The sequence below is a fragment of the Oratosquilla oratoria genome, chromosome 26 (genome assembly GCF_046742065.1).
Source record: "Oratosquilla oratoria isolate Oo_2021 chromosome 26, ASM4674206v1, whole genome shotgun sequence".
Taxonomy (NCBI): domain Eukaryota; kingdom Metazoa; phylum Arthropoda; class Malacostraca; order Stomatopoda; family Squillidae; genus Oratosquilla; species Oratosquilla oratoria.
In genome coordinates, this window is record NC_134802.1 from 46,524,312 (window position 1) to 46,539,051 (window position 14,740).

The window sequence follows — 14,740 nt, forward strand, 5'->3', positions numbered from 1 at the left end:
GAGCTGAATCCCAGCAATCAGACTACCTTGCTGGGTCATTCTAGACCAAGAACTCAAACTTTGCGACAAAGAGTGAGGTGGCGGCTTATGAGACCCTCACTTTGAGTGAATAATATCCTACACTGTAGGAGGGTACAAAGTGCCTGAGTTACTTGAAAGATACAAAATCATCATGAAAATACAATGGAACCTGTTTTCAATGGGTCTTAGGAGGTCCAATGTAAAATTTAGTCAAACTAAGGAAAAAAACAAACTTTAACACTCATTTCTGAAAAATGTAAGTTTTTGATACTCAAAGTCTATCTCCTCCCTCAATTTTCAACCGATTTTTGCATATGAGGTCTCTATTAATAGCTAGATAAATGACAAAAAATAAAATAGAGAGTTTTTTTGCATATGTTAAATAATTTTTTTTAATAACGTGTCAAAGTCAAAATTTTGCTTTTTTTTCGATAATTTTTTTTATATTTTTTTTCCTCGGCGTTAAACAAAGATATTAAAAAAAGCTTTCTATTTTGTTTTTTATATATGTAGAAGATTCTTTTGCTGTAAAATGAAAGACATCGAATAAAAATTGTAAGAGGAGATAGGATTTGAAAGAAGCCCAAAAATATGGTATTTTTTACGTTTTTTATTAAAAAATAAAAAACTACTCGTCAGATCTGAATAAAACTCATGCTGTGAAGGTTTCCTCAGACCTAGATATCACACAGAAAAAATCAGCAAGATTTGTCTGTTTAGTATGGTCTGTTTAGTATGGTCTGTAAGGTTTGATTATGTGTTATTGAGAGAATTAGGAGGGGAACATATTGGCAAAGAGCAATGTGGGTTTAGGAGACCTCTGCAAGTTGGGTAGAATGTCTTAGCTGGAATTAGAATTTGAAATATAGGCCTTACTGATGGGGTTGATTGCTGTGTGGATTGAATCTTTTTCACTCTTGAATAGTCACATGAACTAAATAAATTTGCCAGACAGGCCCAAAAGATTCATAAGATGAATCTTAGTATAATAGTTAAGCAGGTTTTCATAAATATTATTGTTATCAGGAAGTTTGCTAGAAGATATATTGATTTATTTCTCTTCATGTAAAGTTTCAAGTGGTCCAGAGGATGAGGGTGAAGATGAGCAGGACGAAACTCCGTGTACTAAGTGCGGTCACGACGACCATCCAGAGACCATTCTTCTGTGCGATAAGTGTGATGCTGGCTGGCATTTATCATGCTTACGTCCACCGCTCCTAAGCGTTCCAGAGGGCGATTGGAACTGCCCCACCTGTGAACATGTAAGATTTTTGTACAAAGTTAATTCTTTCTAATAGTAATTTATTTTGATTTTGAAGTTTTTAATGTAAATGATAGAGTATAGATAAAAAAAGAAAAAGAAAAAAGAAACACAACTGTGTTAATGGATATGATTTTTATTTTAACTTGCATTGCATTCTTGCATTGATTTTTTTTTTTTCCCTCCAAAGTGAATGCACAAGTTTTTGTGGTGATAATGTAAACTTTCTCAGGATATTATTATTTTTTTTTCTTAATGCTTTTTTGTATATTGCATCTTTTGGATATTGTGTAAACAAGTTATTATGAATATATTTTAGATGAGTAATGAAAAGGTTCTAACTTCACGTTACGTCATCCTCTTGCAGGCTACCTTGGTCGATAAACTGAAGGAGCTGTTAGTAGAGTTCGATAATGTATATAAGAAAGCCCAGAATGATGAGCTTCGCAAGAAACGATTGGCCTACATAAATGTATCCCTCTCCAACGTTCTCCCGGACAAGAAGAAAAAGAAGAAGGGCGAAGATATGGAGGATTCGGGGTCCGAGACAGATGTAAGTTGGTCATTTTATTTTTCACCCTTTCCTTTATTATTATTTTAATTTATTTTTTTGTTTTTTGTTCTCAGACTCAGACAATATAGATTTTAAATGAAAAAGTCGTGAGACATGACTGATTGGTGAGATCGTCAAAGACTACACCGATTAGTACAAGGTGAGGCTCAACATGTCGTACTGCAACATCATATGCGAAAAAGATCATATATTGAGAACTACGTTCATATTAAATCCAAAACATTATGAAATATATGTTTGCTAGATATTTTAACATTAATTTTTTAATATTTTTTGGCCTTACATTCAAATGTTACCTTTGTTTCCCGAGAGCTTCCTGCTATGGAAGGGGAATTTTTTTTTTTTTTTTTTTTTTTTGTGAATTATTATGAAAAATATATGAAAGAAATTTTAGTAAGCATTGTATTTCTTACTTATTGAACAAACAAAATTTTTCACTTCAATGTTAATTTCCAGTCTCAATGTGGTAGCATTGAATTACAGATTAATTCATCATTTGTAAAATGTTATATTGAAATTGGTCACGATAACTAATTTTTTCATATGGAAAAGGCCAATATTATTTTGGCAAGAATTTTGTAGTAAAGATTTTGGTAACTTGAACAGAAAATCTACATAAATAATTTATCCCTTGAATATTTCATTATTCCTGGTAGAGATAGAATTGATGAAAGCATATGCTGTTTGAGCAACATGTACGAACAAGTCTAAAATTGTGAAATAATGAACTCAGATTTAATGGACTGGAAATTCATTGTTCCATTTCCAGGTGTGTGTGTGTGTAAGAGAGAGAGAGTGAGAGTGAGTGAGTGAGTGAGTGAGTTTTCACTTCACATTTGTGACCATTACCTTGATAAGAGCTCAGTGCTTGTATGTGGCCCGATCTTTGGATAATGCTATGATATTACAAGCATGCATGTGTGTGTAACCCCCCCCTACCCACACCTACCTTACATACCTTACTCCTTGAGAAGCTTAAGAACTTCTTGAGCTTTCATTCTTCTGTTGTATATCTTCCTTTTTTTCACCATCTTCTCCACTTAAAAGGTTCTTCCTTGCTAAATACTTGTTTGAAAGTTTTATTCATTATTTCAGTTTGTCCCCTTGTTTCTTCATATATACCTCGAGTGTTCCTTCTCAGTGCTCCAGGTTACCAATCACAGATTTGTAGAACAACTTCAGTTCATTCATACATTTACCAATTACATCCTTTAGAGAGTTCTTCTCTTCTCATCTAATCCTTTTATATTTATTTCTGGGCCTTCTGTATTCTTTTGCTCTTGTTATTTTTAGCCGCCTCTCCCATGTCTTGCCTTTGTTTTGCTATAACATATTTTTTGTTAAATAATTTTTTGTGTTATGTGAGAGAGAGAGAAAGAGAGAGAGAGAGAGAGAGAGTGAGTGAGAGAGACAAAGAGAAAGAGCAGGAGACAGAGAGAGAAAGAGTGAGTAAATAGTATTAATTGACAACATACTGGGTAAGTAGTTGGGCAGTCTTAACTATAATTAGTTTTAATGTCAGCACAGTAAGTTTTGACAGTTTGGAGAAGGGTTACTAACTGCTTCTCTCGGTGTGTCAATGTTTTTTGTTTAAGTACTTGGGATACTGGGTAGAGGCTTGGTCTTGTTCAGTACTCTTAATTAGACTTTGTTTCAGATATTTTTGCATGTAGCAATTAATGCTGGCTTTTATCTACAATCATATTAGCATTAACCATTCTTTTAACTTGTGTGAAGGTAGAAGTAGCTTTTCAGCAGTCCTGTGGAGGCATCTTCTTAAAAAGGAGTGTTCTGGTTTGTTTTATAGTAGATTTGGAGAATATTTGTAACAATTTGACTAGAAGTATTGTTACAGCCATTAGATTCTTATAGAAGTAGGTAGAAAAAAATATATAAATATATTTGTCCCCCTCCCCCCTTTTTATTTTCCTGTCTTCATCTATGTTGTAAAGGTTACTGTTAGTGCCACACTATATTGCTTGGTTTTATTTGTTCTTCATATCCAAAATCATGTAAGTAAATAGTTATCCACTGTTGTAGTTTTGTATTATAGCTGTGATCATCTGTTTTAGTTAGATGGTGATCAGTTTTCATTCTAGTAGAGGTTTTTAGAATGCACATGCGTGACCAGGGTACCTATTGGAATTGGAACTTGTATGTTGAAAAGGTAAAAGGTAAGGATAGGTAACATCTGGAGAGTATTTTTGCCTTGGACTTTCCATCTTTTGTATAAGCTCTTAATCAGTCATGTGTTGATATAATTAATAGTATCCCTCACTGTAATTTGTTTAGATTAACTGCTTGCTAATGTTACATTAAGACTGTACCTCTGTAGCTCTATAAGAAGAGGCATTAACTGACTAAATTATTCTTCATTTTGATGACAATCTTTTCTCTCTTCCCTTTGCTTGTGTCTCATGTTGTCATCTTTTGTATTGTCATCTCTTGTATCTATTCTTTTTCCCTCACTGCTGTCACCATCTATGGTTTCTTCCGTGCCTCTTCTCCCGCTGTCTCCCCATCTTTTGTTTCTATGCTTCAATTTCTCCTTGGCTCTCTTATTCCAATTTTCTTTTAGCTCTCCTTGATTATTTCTTCTTGCTACTTTTTCTTTCCCATTGGAAGTAAAAAAATGATGTTCTGGAAAGAAATTAAGAGAGGAAGGGGAGGCGAATCAAGTAGAGAAGAAAAGCTAAAAGGTGCAGAAAATGGAAAAGACAGCAGTAAGATTAAGATGGGCAGAGTATTTTAGGGAGTTGCTGAATGTGAAGGAGGATAGGGAGGGAAAGGTAGTTGCAGTGGGAAATGCTAAGAAAATGAGTGATGAGTGAGGAAAATGTAGGAGAAATAAAGAAAGATGAGGTGAAAGAAATTATCAAAATGATGAGAGCAGGTAAAGCATACATACATACATATACCAAAGGCTTTTTTCCCCCTTACATGGGGGGTAGCCAAAAAGAAAAAGGTATAGAAACCACTCCTACCCATTCTATCCCTTACATACTCCACTCCCCTCCACCCTCCTCCCTCCTCCCTCCTCCCTCTTCCCTCCCTCTCATCTTGGCATGCAGGTAAAGCACCTGGGTTAAATGGGTGTCATGTGGAGTGTCTAGAAAAGGGAGGTACAGTGATGGTGGACTGGCTTGTGAGGTTTAATGTTTGTCAAAAAGAGGGTAGAGTGTTGGAGGACTGGAGGGTTTTGATTGAGAGGATTAGGAGAAGAACAGAGGGAGTAACTGGTTAGGAACAGTGTGAGTTTAGGACAGGTAGGGATCAGATTTTTGTGGTAAGACAGATATGTGAGAAAGTTTTAGGAAAAAGGATGTCTTTTGGGCCTTTATGGATTTGGGAAAGGCTTACGAGACAGGAAGGCATTGTGTGGAGGTGTAAATATATGGAATAGGAGGAAAGCTGTTAAGAGCAGTCAAAAGTTTTTACAAGGGTTGTAGAGCCTGTGCTAGAATTAGAAATGAGAGAGTGAGTGGTTTGAGTATGTGGGGATGAAATATGTGGGAGTGGATATGCCTTTTGACTTTGGATACCCCCTTGTAAGGGAGAAAAAGCCTTTGGTATATGTATGTATGCTACTTTCTTCTAAGTCCAGTCTCCATCCTCCTCCTCCTCCTCCTCCTTCTTCTTCTTCTTCTTCTTCTTCTTCTTCTTCTTCTTCTTCTTCTTCTTCTTCTTCTTCTTCTTCTTCTTCTTCTTCTTCTTCTTCTTCTTCTTCTTCTTCTTCTTCTTCTTCTTCTTCTTCTTCTTCTTCTTCTTCTTCTTCTTCTTCTTCTTCTTCTTCTTCTTCTTCTTCTTCTTCTTCTTCTTCTTCTTCTTCTTCTTCTTCTTCTTCTTCTTCTTCTTCTTCTTCTTCTTCTTCTTCTTCTTCTTCTTCTTCTTCTTCTTCTTCTTCTTCTTCTTCTTCTTCCTTCCTTCCTTCCTTCCTTCCTTCCTTCCTTCCTTCCTTCCTTTCTGTCACTGAATTCCTTGTATATTGTATTAGGTTATCCAGTGTTCTCCCTATCAACCCCCTTTCTCCTTTTTGTTTCCTTCTTTTCTTCTCCTTTCTGGTAAATATAAGTTTATAATGTAACATTTACAAATTAATTAATTGTAGGAAGTGTAGGGTTTAGCATTTCTTGATGCATGTGTATTTGATGAAATATTTTAATATGTTTTAGGTAGATCTGCAAACAGTAGGTGGCTTTTAGCATAAGTTAGAAAAGGGATGTTTATGAAATTTAACACTGTATCAAATGGAAGAGGCGTCACACATGCACAAGAGAAGACCTAGTAGTAATATTTTTTTGTAGCATTGAAGTTGGTGAAAGCAAGAAATATGTGTGATTGGAGAATGGTTGTACATGGCCTGTAAACTGACAATGCCAAAGAGATTTCTTCTAGTCTTCTCTACTTTTGCACAAAGAATTGAGGAGGGTTGCTGTGTAAGCGAAGAGGTGGGGACTGCTGTAGATGTACTCTGTCTTGCTGCATTGCTTCTGACCTGGGCAGTGGGTGGGGGATAAGTGTGACCCTTTATCCACAAGGAGGGAGGAAAGGGTGGTGAATTGGAGTGGAGTGTGTGGGGATGAAATGGATGGGAGTGGATTTATGCCTTTTGATTTTTGCTACTTCCTTTGTAAGGGGGAAAAAGGCCTTGGTATATGTTTGATGTATTATTATTATTAAGGAAGCTAGTGATGGAGTTTGGGAAGATGTGCAAAAGAAGGAAGTTGAAGATAAATGTAGGTAAAAGTAAGGTGATGAGTTGTACAAGGGGAGTGAATGGCAACAAATTGGAAGCGAGTATTAAGGGAGACTGGAGGAAGTGGATAACTTTAGATAGTTGGGTGCGAATGTGGCAGGAAAGGGAGGAGTGGAGGGTGAGGTAGAATGTAGATTGAGAGAAGCAAGTAAATGCCTTTGGGGATTAAAAAGTGTAATGAGAAATAGACATTTGGTAATGGATGCTAAGAGGAGATTGTATGAAGGAGTGATTGTGCCAACAGCACTGTATGGGGCAGAAATATGGAACATAAGAGAGGAAAAGTTTAAATGTGTTTGAGATGAGATGCCTGAGAAGTATGGTAGGAGTTATGCTGGATAGAGTGAGAAATGAGGAAGTGAGGAGGAAAGTGTGGGTGGAAAGGGAATTGCGAGATTGGGAGGGTGAAAGAGTATTGGGATGGTTTGGACACATGGAAAGAATGAGTGAAAAAAAGATTAGTAAAAGAGGTGTGGAAGGCAGAGGTGGAGGGAGTGAACATGAGGGGGTGACCAAGGATAAGATAGATGGATGGGGTAAAAGGGTCATTGGGAAAGAGGGGAATGTCTGTTGAGGAAGGAAGGGAGAAGACAAGATAGGAGTGAGTGGAGATTTTGCCCCATCTTCTCTTTTTCTGCATGAGAGGACAAAGAGGGGAGGTTGCTGATTAAACAAAATGGCCTTGCTGTGGATGTGTTGTGTCTTGCTGCATTGCTTCTAACCCAGGGCAGTGGGTGAGATGCAGGGATGACCTGTCATCCAGGAGGAGCCAAGAAAAGAGGGAGGGAGGGGTGGTGAATTGGAGTTGAGTATGTGGGGATGAAATGGGTGGGAGTGGATTTATACCTTTGACTGGCTACCTCCCTTGTAAGAGGGAAAGAGCTATTGGTATATGTACTCGTATGTATATGTTATTATTGTTTTATTTATTTTTTATTTTTGTTAATTTTTTCATAATGGACAGATAAGGGATGAGTTCCAACATTTTGCATGGAATGTATGTCAGATTTTTATAATATAGAGCATAAGTTTCAGGGTAGTGTAAATAAGATTTAGAATTTAGCATTCAGTATGATTGAGTGTGCAAGCCAAGCTTAAGCAACAGGAATTTTCTTGATAGGGGCTGATTTCTTTGATGAAGTGATCAGTAAGTGTTGAAGTAATGGCATAAGCAGGCCCTACATGATCAATATTATTGTGCAATATTCTGTATTGAAGATGTAGGGATGTTAATGAAGACATCAAATGTACAGGTCAAACGTGCATGCCTCTTCAATCCCATCCCTACACAGTGCGTAATATTGTACAATGTGAAATTCTGTCTATATATCAAAGGCTTTTTACCCCTTACAAGGGAGGTAGCTAAAGTCAAAAATCATATACCTAATCTTACCCATTTCATTCCCTACATTCCGCTCCCATCCACCACCCTTTCCTCCCTCTCATCATAGCTCCTTGTGAATGACAGGTCATCCCTGTATTCTGCCCATTGCCCTATGTCAGAAGCAATGCAGCAAGACATAGCACATGTACTTAAAAAAAAAAAAAAAAAAACTCAAGCAGAGAAATAAATGGGGAGAAATCCCTTCAACTTGTGTCTAAAGTAACATTCACACATAACCACTCCCTACGTCCCCATCCTCCACCCACTCCCTTCCTTACATCATAGTATTATCTATACACAGCCATCTATATCCTTCCTTCCTTGCTCATTGCTCTTGCTCAGTGCCCCTTTCACCCCCATCCATCCAGTATTCCATATTGTACACAACAGTGTGGAATAACGTGCAGTAATATTGATCATGTTGGGCCTGCTATAGACTGCCATCCATAATAGATTTATGTGATTTGATTTTCTAGTTTTTAGTGTTTAATCATTCCTTTGGGGTACAGTTTTTTGGGGAGAATTAAATTGTTCTCGTTTGCCCACACAGATGGCCTAGAATTAAATTAATGAACAGAAGTAAGATAGCTAGTTTCATCTCCCGTGAAAGATGAAGTGTATACATTATATTTTTTTGATTAACATTTATGATAGGCTTCTCTTTTTTCCTTCCGCTTTATTGTATGTGTTAATTTTGTTTTTGTTTTCTGTTTCTTATATGGTTCATGGAATTCTTTTAGACTTAATGCAGTTAATTTTTTTTTTTTTTTTTTTTTCTTTTTTAATCGTAAGTGATGTGAAATTGATGAATAGGTAATTTTATTTAGATTGACTGAGTTTCTGTGGTATTAAAGTTTTATATATACAAAAAGAATTACTATATAATTTTCTCAAAGTGCTTTGGGTCACAGTGCTTTTATATATGGTCTTATAAACATCAAAGTAAAACTATTTTGTCAATTCCAAAGGTCAAAGCTTGCTTCAACAGTAATAACATAGCATGCATTTTTCATTCTGCTCAGCACTTTTATTAAAGAATATGATTTGGCTGTGGATGCTGCAGCTTTTTAATTTACACAGAAAATAAAAACTCAGAATTTTAACAATTTTTCATTCAGTATTTTAACCCATGTTGTGAATTTTTAAAATGAATGGTTCACTGTCTGTCCCACAGGAAACAGATAGTGACAGTGGGAGTGGGAGTGATAGTGATAGTACGGAGTCCTCTAGTGAATCGAGTGACTCCTCGGGTCCATTGTACACATTACGTGCAAGAAGGTCGCGGACCCTAAAGGAGCAATTCCAAGATTTTGATGACATGATCAATGAAGCTATAAAGGTAAGAGAAGATTGCTTTGGTAATTTCTTTGTACGAGATTTTATTATTTTAGTAGTTTGGATGTAATGAAATTATTTTTTCCTGCTCTAGTCGTGTTTATTTATTTGTTTGTTTTTATTTCTTGCTCATGATGCAAAATTGTTATTGAAATTACTTTTTTTTTTATCAACTTTTATTGTTCTTTAGTTGTTTCATTCTGATGGAATATTTGATCTGCACACTTTATCCTTTATGAAAACTACAGAGTTTCTATTCTCTTTTAGTATGTGGGGATGAAATGGGTGTGAGTGGATTCATGTCTTTGACTTTGGGACGGAGAGGGGGGGGGGGTCGCCGATTTAATGAAGTGGCCTTGCTGTGGATGTGCTGTGTCTTGGGACACTGCATCTGACCCAGGCCAGTGGACAAGATACAGTGATGACCTGTCATCCAGGAGGTGCCAAGATATGAGGGAGGGTAGAGGGTGGAGGGAAGTGGAGTGTATTGGGGATGGAATGGGTGGGAATGGTTTTTATGCCTTTGTTTTTTGGCTACCTCTCCTGTAAGGGGGAAAAAGCCTTTGGTATATGAATGTATACACAAATTTCACAAGTCACATGTTAATCACAAATATGCAGAGTCCACTAGGAAGAGGAAAAACACACGGAGTCCAAGCGCTTTTGTGATATATTCACATTATCAATACGTACTTCTTGATAATGTGAATATATCACGAAAGCGCTTGGACTCTGTGTGTTTTTCCTCTTCCTAGTGGACTCTGCATATATATATATATATATATATATATATATATATATATATATATATATATATATATATATGTATGTATGTATGTATGTATGTATGTATTGCATTATATATATATGTTTCTAAACAGAAATGTAGTAGCACATTTGTAAATGACACACAGGAACCCACAGTCGGAGAAAGTAAACTTTGAATAAAGAAGAATCCTATATTTCGGCTATCAACTGTAGCCCTCTTCAGGAAAGTACATAGAGTAGAGTACAGAGTGGACTTAAAAGCTACAGAGGAAGAGAAGTGGACAGATGACCTCACTCAGGTGCGGGGCAAACTGGGGTGGCGTCACCCCAGTTTGCCCCGCGCCTGAGTGAGGTCATCTGTCCACTTCTCTTCCTCTCTGTAGCTTATAAGTCCACTCTGTACTCTACTCTATGTACTTTCCTGAAGAGGGCTACAGTTGATAGCCGAAATATAGGATTCTTCTTTATTCAAAGTTTACTTTCTCCGACTGTGGGTTCCTGTGTGTCATATATATATGTATGTATGTATGTATGTATGTACTCATCTTGTAATTTGTACTATTTTTAGGATGAGTTGGAGGCAGTTGCAGGAGCAGGCAATGCTGGAAGAGGAAAAGACATTGATAACATAATCCAGGCTGAAAAAGAGGATGCAATAGAGAAGATGGAAGAAGAGCACCATGAACAACAAGAGGAAGAAGAAATGGAGGTGAAAGAAGAAGTGGTGACCAAAGAAATTAAACCAGAAAATGAGCAAGAAGAAAATCATTTAGACAAAGAGAAGGAACTGATCGACAAGCCAGAAGACAAACCAAAAGACGAAGCTGTAGATGATGATGATGAAGACTTTGCTCCTAAAAGGAAAAAGAAGAACTTCAGGAAGAAAGACGACGAGGATTACGAGGACGAGGTCAGTAAACAGAGATAGTGTTCTTGATGGAATGCATGTCTTCATTTCGGGAAATTATGGTGATAAGTCCTGTCCTCTTTTCTTTTTATTCAGAAATTGTATTTATATATTCCAGATCCTTGAAGTTATTTCTGTATTGTCATTATGCTATCCTGTAGTAAGAATTTTTGTACAACTATCTGAATGCATTATTGTTCTTATATCCTTGTAACTGATTTAGACAGGTTTTTATTCTCTTTATCTCCCAGACCACAAGCTTTTATCATAAAAAATGTACATGAGAATGAGCTTCATATTTTGGAATTGCCAATTAGTCCATTGTGTACTAAAGTAATTTTCCCCCATAAATGAAGGGGTGGTAAGGTCAAATCATGCATCCACATCCAGGAAAGAAAGAAAGAAGAAGAAAAAAGATGGGATGGGGTGAATGCTTCTGTCTGGCCAAAATGGGCAGAACTTAAATTGTCACATTAGGGGTAAATTCAATTGGGTCAAAACATTCACGCATGCACACACAAAGACACTCACATAAACACGTGTGCATGCATGCACACACACACATACATACATGTTCAAACAATATACAAGAATTTAGGAACAAACTAGATGTTGCAAGATACAAAGACTGGTCACCACGAGCATAGCTCCCCTTCCCATACAATGCAACTAGGTACAAGTATTAAATAAATACATACATCACAACTAACACCACAGTCAGGCGAAAGAAAGAGTTGAGTAAGCAAAACTATATATTTCTATTGCTAACTGCAATCCCCTTCACTACTACGTAGTACTGAAGAGAATTGCAGTTAGCAATCGAAATATATAGTTTTGCTTACTCAACTCTTTCTTTTGTCTGACTATGGTATAAGCTGTGATTTACAAATGTGTTACTACATTTCTCACCAGTGACATATATACATACATACATGCATGCATATGTACATTTACATATGCTAGTTATAATAATTGGAGAGTAAGAAACAGGATCCCATAAGCATCGTGCCTTTCCTGTAGCCGACTAAACATGTCAAGAATGAGTAAGTGTATAGGAACTGCCAACATTACAAGAAAGAAAAGAAAGGCGATATGATAACTGTTCAGAACAGTGAAAGGAGTGGGCATGATTTAGAAGAAAAACTTCCCATTGTGGGATAGAAGAAATACCTGATGACATGGAAGAAGAGATAAGAAAGGTGTTTCAAGAATTTTGAGAAATACATCTTGCTATACAGATGCAAAAATGTGTGGAACAATAATAGAGAAGAACCAGCATAGTCAGACAGCATATTGATAGCATCGGAGCATAATTAGCTTAGCCGCATTAAATGCAGCTTTTTATGAGTCGGAAACGATGTGGAATATCATTTTTCCATAATTCTTGTGGTGGATGTTCATAAAGATGTGAACTTCTCTCCTGTAAAATTTGGTGACGGATGTCCACTGGTTACTTACACTAATCAGCGGATAAGTAAGCCAAGACAATTCTGCCACTAGTGCGAAGCTAATTATGCTCTGAGACTATCGATGTGTAAATTCAAAATTTATTTTGACCAATGGAGGTATAGCGATAGAACTTCAAGAGGAAAGCTTGTATAATGTACTTTGTAGTTAGGTTAAACACACATGCAAGGGCAGACAACAGGCATCAACTTGAAGTAATCCTGCAAGATGGACATCAGAGGGAGTCATTTTCCTGTCACGCATCCTCAAATCCCATCCACTTCTTTGTTTCCATGTGGAGGTGTAAACTGAACCCAGGATCTCGTGTCATCAACTTAAATGTATTTCTTAAATATTTAAGCCCAAGAGAGCTAGCAGCTGGTGACTGCTTGTGTACTATTTTCAGCCTAACTATATATGCAAAGGGCTTCTTCCACCATATAAGGGAGATAGCCAAATCAAGGCATGTACCCTCCCATCCACCATCTTTGTTTCCCTCTTATCTTAGTGCCTTGTGGGTGGTCATCCCTGTTTCCTGTCTACTGCCTGGGTCCGTACTTTCAGGCAGTAATATAAAAACAATCCCACACTAGTACAATGTTGACATTTCAGAGTTTTTTCCCCATAGAAATGGGTGGGAAGACCTTTCCCATTTTTCTTTCCTCTCCCCCTCTCTCCCACCCCCTCTCACTCTCCCTCTCCCCCTCTCCCTCTCTCTTTTCTTCTCTCTCTCCCTCCTCCCTCTCTCTTCCTCTCCCCCTCTCTCTTCCTCTCCCCCTCTCTCTTCCTCTCTCCCTCCTCTGCTCCCCTCTCCCTCTCCCTCTCCCTCTCTCCCCTCTCTCTTCCTCTCCCTCTCTCTCCCCCTCTCTCTCCCCCCTCTCCTTCCCCTCCCCCTCCCCATCTCCCTCCCCCTCCCCCATCTCCCTCCCTCCCCCTCCCCCATCTCCCTTCCTCCCCCTCACCCCCTCCCCATCTCCCTCCCTCTCCCATCTCCCTCCCTCCCCCATCTCCCTCCCTCCCCCATCTCCCTCCCTCCCTCTCCCCCATCCTCTCCCCCATCTCCCTCCCTCCCTCTCTCTCCCCCATCTCCCTCCCTCTCTCTCCCCCATCTCCCTCCCTCTCTCTCCCCATCTCCCTCCCTCTCTCTCCCCCATCTCCCTCTCTCTCCCCCATCTCCCTCCCTCTCTCTCCCCCATCTCCCTCTCTCTCCCCCATCTCCCTCCCTCTCTCTCCCCATCTCCCTCCCTCTCTCTCCCCCATCTCCCTCCCTCTCTCTCCCCCATCTCCCTCCCTCTCTCTCCCCCATCTCTCTCCCCCATCTCTCTCCCCCATCTCCCTCCCTCTCTCTCCCCATCTCCCTCCCTCTCTCTCCCCCATCTCCCTCCCTCTCTCTCTCCCATCTCCCTCCCTCTCTCTCCCCCATCTCCCTCCCTCTCTCTCCCCCCCATCTCCCTCCCCCTCTCTCCCCCTCCCTCCTCCCCTCCCCCACCTCTCTCTCCCTCCCTCCCCCCTCTCTCCCCCTCCCTCCCCCCTCTCTCCCCCTCCCTCCCCTCTCTCCTCACTCCCCCTCCCTCCCCCCTCTCCCCCTCCCTCCCCCCTCTCCCCCTCCCTCCCCCCTCTCCCCCTCCCTCTCCCCTCTCCCCGTCTCCCCCTCCCTCTCCCGTCTCCCCCTCCCTCCCCCCTCTCCCCCTCCCTCCCCCCTCTCCCCCTCTCCCCCCCCCTCTCTCTCTCTCTCTCTCTCTCTCTCTCTCTCTCTCTCTCTCTCTCTCACATTCCCCTCTCAGTTTCTCTCTCCCCTATCAGTTTCTCTCCCCTCTCTCATTCCTCTTTCCTCTCTTCCCCTCCCCTCTCTCTCTCTCTCTCTCTCTCTCTCTCTCTCTCTCTCTCTCTCTCTCTCTCTCTCTCTCTCTCTCTCTCTCTCTCTCCCCCCACTCTCTCTCTCCCCCCACTCTCTCTCTCCCCCCACTCTCTCTCCCCCCACTCTCTCTCCCCCCACTCTGTCTCCCCACTCTCTCTCTCACTCACTCACTCACTCACTCACACTCACTCACTCACTCACTCACTCACTCACTCACTCTCTCCCCCTCTCCCTCTCTCCTTCTCCCCCCCCCCCCCCCACACACCACCTCTCTTTACTTTAGGGTTGATACTAGCAGGAGACTTATCAAATAAAATTACTGTATATACCCAAGTAATATCTGATCTTGGTTAAAAGTTTACCCACAAGTTTGTGGCCAGAAAATCCATCAATAATTTTGCACATCTGTCAGAATCCCAAGGGCTTTTTC

General features: G+C 39.6%; 1 protein-coding gene across 3 annotated transcripts in view; it reads left to right on the top strand.

The window, feature by feature from the left end:
* Window positions 1–14,740, top strand: part of LOC143039515 (uncharacterized) — an 83,852-nt gene that overhangs the window by 51,274 nt on the left and 17,838 nt on the right. For all 3 annotated transcript variants that reach the window (XM_076209671.1, XM_076209672.1, XM_076209673.1), the window contains 4 exons: window positions 1,093–1,283; window positions 1,650–1,835; window positions 9,171–9,335; window positions 10,668–11,009. In XM_076209671.1, coding sequence (XP_076065786.1) covers window positions 1,093–1,283; window positions 1,650–1,835; window positions 9,171–9,335; window positions 10,668–11,009 — 884 coding nt within the window. The remainder of the gene's footprint in view (window positions 1–1,092; window positions 1,284–1,649; window positions 1,836–9,170; window positions 9,336–10,667; window positions 11,010–14,740) is intronic.